The 4,655-nt window shown below is 54.0% G+C and overlaps 1 protein-coding gene across 1 annotated transcript; it reads right to left on the bottom strand.

The window, feature by feature from the left end:
* Positions 1–833: 833 nt before the first annotated feature.
* LOC113407690 (neuropeptide FF receptor 1-like) lies at positions 834–3,656 on the bottom strand. The gene is made up of 2 exons (XM_026657105.1): positions 3,344–3,656; positions 834–937 (listed from the first exon to the last, which is right to left on the bottom strand). The coding sequence occupies exons 1-2, from the start codon at positions 3,654–3,656 to the stop codon at positions 834–836; spliced, it is 417 nt and encodes a 138-aa protein (XP_026512890.1).
* Positions 3,657–4,655: the final 999 nt, after the last annotated feature.

Raw genomic sequence — 4,655 nt, 5'->3', positions numbered from 1 at the left:
AGAAGCTGGATATGAGTCAGCAGTGTGCCCTTGTTGCCAAGAAGGCTAATGGCACATTGGGCTGCATTAGTAGGAGCACTGCCAGCAGATCGAGAGATGTGATCATTCCCCTCTATTCGGCACTGGTGAGGCCACATCTGGAGTAGTGTGTCCAGTTTTGGGCCCCGCACTACAGAAAAGATGAGGACAAAATTGGAGAGAGTCTAGCGGAGGGCAACGAAAATGATTAGGGGGGCTGGAACACATGACTTACGAGGAGAGGCTGAGGGAACTGGGCTTGTTTAGTCTGCAGAAGAGAAGAATGAGGGGGGATTTGATAGCTGCTTTCAACTACCTGAAGGGGGTTCCAAAGAGGATGGATCTAGGCTATCAGTGGTGGCCGATGACAGAACAAGGAGTAATGGTCTCAAGTTGCAGTGGGGGAGGTCTAGGTTAGATATTAGGAAACACTATTTCACTAGGAGGGTGGTGAAGCACTGGAATGGGTTACCTAGGGAGGTGGTGGAATCTCCATCCTTAGAGGTTTTTAAGGCCCGGCTTGACAAAGCCCTGGCTGGGATGATTTAGTTGGGGATTGGTCCTGCTTTGAGCAGGGGGTTGGACTAGATACCTCCTGAGGTCCCTTCCAACCCTTATATTCTATGATTTGATGATCACAGTCTGTAAGTATCTACATGGTAAACAAATACTTAACAATATACTTATAGACAGCGATCAAGTCACCTCTGGACCTTCTCGTCAATAAGCTACATTGAGTTCCTTCATCTTCACCTCAGATCAAAACTTCTTAGCTCTATAACGGGCCGGATCAAAATGACGAGACCACAGGAAGCTCACCTGTCCATGGCGATGGCCACGAGTGTGAAAACGGAGGCCGAGACAGACGATCCTTGGACAAGGCCACTCATGGTGCAGACGACCTGGTTGAAGGGCCAGCCTGCAGAGACACACGGAGCCAGCGTGAACGAGCAGGAGGAGTAAAAACTCGCACTTTCCCCCCTCACGCTCCTAGGGCGGGGACTTCGGCTCTCGCAGACAAGCCAAAGGCTTCACCCGACCCTCACCCTCGCCACGTGGGCCCTGATTAACACAGACGGGCAAGTGAGCGTCGTCCCTGGCCTCGGCGGCAGGGCTACCTCTACGCCATTCTCAGGGTCCCTTGTCCTAGCAACAGCGCTGCGGAAGCAGCTCTTTCACTTTGGCCCATGGCTAGAGCCCACTACTGCCCTGCCGAGATGGTGGGAGCTGGATCTACATGCTGGGGTGTCAGGTCACCATTCCTATCCTCGGGAACGCAGCCCCCCTGGGCTACAGAGCTAGGCGTAATGAATGAGCGACAGACTCAGGGTGGGGAGCCAGCCGTGCTCATGTGCTCAAATTAACCGCAGAGGCACTTGCCAAGGGCCCAGGCCTAAGGGCCTCAATCCCGCGAAGCCCATGGAAGTTTGCCTGAGCAAGGACTTAGCAAAAGTAGAGTCAAACATGGAGCAAGGCCTGAGGGCCGAGATTCAGCCTAGCCACAAAAGCCGCACCCAGGGCAAGGCCTGGCTGGGAGTCTCCTGGGGGGGGGGGGCAGCCATCCAGTTCAGGAATTGGACTGGTTTCCTGTGGCTGTTGAAGAGAACAAAATACAGCTGCATAAACTACCCAGCCACAGGGGAGCTGCTTTTAGCAGCGTAACCACACTCTAACCACTAGGGAGCACTTCACCCTGCAGCAGCAGTGGGATAGGTGAATGGGAACTCACAGAATAGCCAGCAAGACGGCATGGCTAGTGCCGTCGGTGCCTAGCACATCGGCATGCCCAGGTGAAGGCAATGGGACGGCGAGGCCATGCCAATGCCCCTATGCCTATAGCAAATCTGTCTTGTGCTGCGCTCGGGCCTGTAGATGCTGCAGCACCTTGCATTGAGGATTCCAAAGTGCTTTACCCACATTTGTTCATTAAGCCTCAAACCATCCCTCCGGAGGAGGTATTATCATCCCTATTTCACAGCAGAGGAAAGCGGCACGGAGGGTGAAGTGCCCAGTGACACACCCAAGTTGGTGGCAGTGCCAGGAATAGAACTCGGGAGCCCTGGCTCCTAGCCCTGCCCTCTGAACACTAGACTCCATCGTCTTCAATAGCATCCGACTCTAACCCCATGACCCCACTAGCAGGCAGCAGTGCACATTCTGAAACCACCTGATGCATGGTGGCAGTTTGCAGTTGAAGACACTGCCCTGAGTAGGTGCAGCTACCTCTGCCTGGCTGGCTGGCTCTTCAGATGGGATGCAAACAGAACCAAAGTTGGACTCAAGTTCCTCTTTCTACTGAGAACAAGTGCTGGTCGGCAGCGTGTAGTCCATTGCTGCCTTTGTGCCTGGCCTGCCTCGCTCTTGTTCTTTCCTGTTAAAACACATCACCAGTTCATACCCCAGAGTCTCACATTCCTGGACTCAGACGAACCCTGGCGGTTAAAGCATGAGGTCTAAGATCACTTCTAGCAGCCTTCACCTTCATAGGAGCACAGACAAACGTCTCCATCCAAAAGAGAAGCTTGAATAGCTGTGCCTCCTGAAATCCCCTTTACTCTGCCCCTCCCATCCTGCTCTGGGAGGTACGTGCACCACCCACCCCCATGTCAAAAGATTGGCAATGCCTCCCCCCACTAGCCTGGCCATCTCCCTTCCAATGAGTCTGCAGCATCAGGCGGCCTGTCCCCAGCTGTGTACGCACTGCCAAGCAACCCTGAAATAAGCCTCACCCGCCGGAAGGTTTACATCTGAAGCTTTGAGTTTTCATAGATCGGTAGCCGTCAAAGCCACAAGGGAGCAGCAGATCACCCAGTCTGCCCTGCTGCATATCACAGACCACAGAACTTCACCCAGGGGTTCCTGCATCAAGCCCAAACACTTGTGCTCGAACCAGGGCCTATCCTTTATACAGCATCCAGCCTTGACTGAAGGACTTTAAGGGATGGAGAATCCCCCTGGGTAATTACCCCTACGGTTACAAAACTGAGCCGGATTTCTGGTTTGTCTAGAGTCACCTGCCAGCAATTGGATCTCATTCTGTGGTTGTCAACTGGAGTGAAGCGCATTCTGCTAGCAGATGTCGTCTCTTACTTATCGGCCAGGGTCAGGCAGCACTTCTTGGCTTTCTCTTCCTGGAGAAAGACCCTAAATTGTGCCCTGGAGCTGGAAGACGCAAAGACTACTAGGTCATGATCCAAGCAGGACTTTAAAGAAGGTGATGGCTGTTGAGACCTGTGAGATTTCTGCCTCTCTGCGCCACCAGCCCACGCCCTCCCCAGCTGGTGGACCCCCAAGGCGAAGGCTGACCGTGGGGGGGGGCTCTCACCTGTGATCAGGTTGTCCAGGAGGGTGGTTGGCACACAGAAGATGCCCACCAGCAGGTCACTGATGGCCAGGTTCAGGATGAAGAGGTTGGTGACCGTGTGCATGCGCTGGTTCCTCACCACCACCAGGCACACCAGGGAGTTCCCAGCCATGCACGAGAGGAAGATGCAGAGGTAAGCGACAATGAAGACAGCTGCCACTGCTGGAGAGTGCTGGTAGTACGGGAGGAAGGTGCCATTGAGGTGCCTGCCATCCATCCATCTTAGGGTCTCATTAGCAGAGGTTTCCTTCTGGAGAGACTCGTGGGCAGCCATGATCTCAGCACGCTGACCTACAGCGCAACAAGCAAAGTTTCAGCATGCCACCCAGGTGCCTGGGTCTGCTAGTTCTCGGCACCGGGGGGGAGGGATAGCTCAGTGGTTTGAGTATTGGCCTGCTAAACCCAGGATTGTGAGTTCAATCCTCGAGGGGGCCATTTAGGGACCTGGGGCAAAAATCTGTCTGGGGATTGGTCCTGCTTTGAACAGGGGGTTGGACTAGATGACCTCCTGAGGTCCCTTCCAACCCTGATCTTCTATGATTCTATGAGGGGGTTTACCAGTCGTGCGGTGACTGTTATAGATCACACTGGGCTAGCACGTCAGAGCCCAGAGCAGGGATCAGGTGCTGTCCACACAGGTGACAGTTCCAGCCCTAGAGAGCTTACAGGGGCAGGGGACCAGGAGTATAATATGACTCAGCGGCCTGATCTTTGCTACAAACATAGGTTGACCGAGTTGATTTGCGTTGCCTGAGTTGTGCATGGGCCTACACCAAAATAGGCCTCCCAGCGACATAAGCGCTCCATAACAGCAACCCAGTACCCACATCCCTGAGCCACACAGAGCCACAGTTGGGCATCTTAGGTTGATGCAGTGTGAGGTAGGCATTGCATGACCTGTATTAACCCTAACAGTCCTCCAGCAGCTGTCCCACAGTTCCTCTGGTCCCATGACAATGGCCACTCTGGTCACAATTTGGAACTCGACTATTTGCGGGGGTGACTGAGAGCGAAAGCCCGCCGTCTGTGGTATATCCCTCGTCCGCATGCACATGTGCTGCATATCCTCATCGCGAGTGGGTACGTGGCGAGTGGGTACGTCAGAGTGGGTAAGCGATGCAGGACGGGGAGATATCCCAGTGTGCCTCATGCCTGGGGGGACATTTTCTCAGCGCTTTGTGGGATGCTACTGGTTTGCCCAGGGATTTCTGGGAGCTAGGAGTCAAATTCCCACCATGATACTTTCTCCATCCCATAATGCTTATTCCATCCC

This window comes from Terrapene carolina, unplaced genomic scaffold (assembly GCF_002925995.2).
Source record: "Terrapene carolina triunguis isolate 2854851 unplaced genomic scaffold, T_m_triunguis-2.0 Scaffold51, whole genome shotgun sequence".
NCBI lineage: Eukaryota > Metazoa > Chordata > Testudines > Emydidae > Terrapene > Terrapene triunguis.
The sequence above is the reverse complement of the archived record's forward strand: the minus strand, read 5'-3'. Positions and strand labels throughout refer to the sequence as shown.